The sequence below is a fragment of the Oryzias melastigma genome, unplaced genomic scaffold (assembly GCF_002922805.2).
Source record: "Oryzias melastigma strain HK-1 unplaced genomic scaffold, ASM292280v2 sc03487, whole genome shotgun sequence".
Taxonomy (NCBI): Eukaryota; Metazoa; Chordata; class Actinopteri; order Beloniformes; family Adrianichthyidae; genus Oryzias; species Oryzias melastigma.
Window position 1 is genome coordinate 1 of NW_023420055.1, and position 462 is coordinate 462.

At 34.2% G+C, this 462-nt stretch overlaps 1 protein-coding gene across 1 annotated transcript in view; it reads left to right on the forward strand.

The window, feature by feature from the left end:
• Positions 1 to 4: 4 nt before the first annotated feature.
• Positions 5 to 462, forward strand: part of LOC112140397 (tripartite motif-containing protein 55) — a gene marked incomplete at its 5' end in the record, with an annotated part of 2,031 nt that continues 1,573 nt past the window's right edge. The window contains one exon of the mRNA XM_024263337.2: positions 5 to 88. Coding sequence (XP_024119105.2) covers positions 5 to 88 — 84 coding nt within the window. The remainder of the gene's footprint in view (positions 89 to 462) is intronic.

A 462-nucleotide genomic window follows, 5' to 3' on the forward strand; every position in this document is an offset into this window, starting at 1 on the left:
CACCGACTGTGTCTCCATGCTGGTTGGGAACAATGAAAGAGTTCAAGCCATCATCAGTCAGCTGGATGAAACCTGCAGAGCCATTGATGTATGTTTTTCTCCCACCTGTAGAAAACTCTGAGGGATTCTAGGGAAATGAAAGTTGGAAAATTCATTGTAAATAAAAGCAACATTTTAACAAAAGTACAATGAAACTCTGTGCAAAACCATACACAAAAGGATCACAAATAAACACACATTTTTTTGTTAAACACAAAATGCTTGGCTTTTAATAGATACAAAGATGCAAAAAAAGCCTAAACAATAACTAATTAACTAAAATAATAGAAGATTAGGATGTCAGGCTTAAATTTTTGATGACGAGCAGTTTTTAAGAAACTTTATAAATAGTTCAGTAAAACATTCTGCCGGCTTAACCTCTACATACTGGTTAGTTGAGGATCATTAGAGACTCCTATTTCT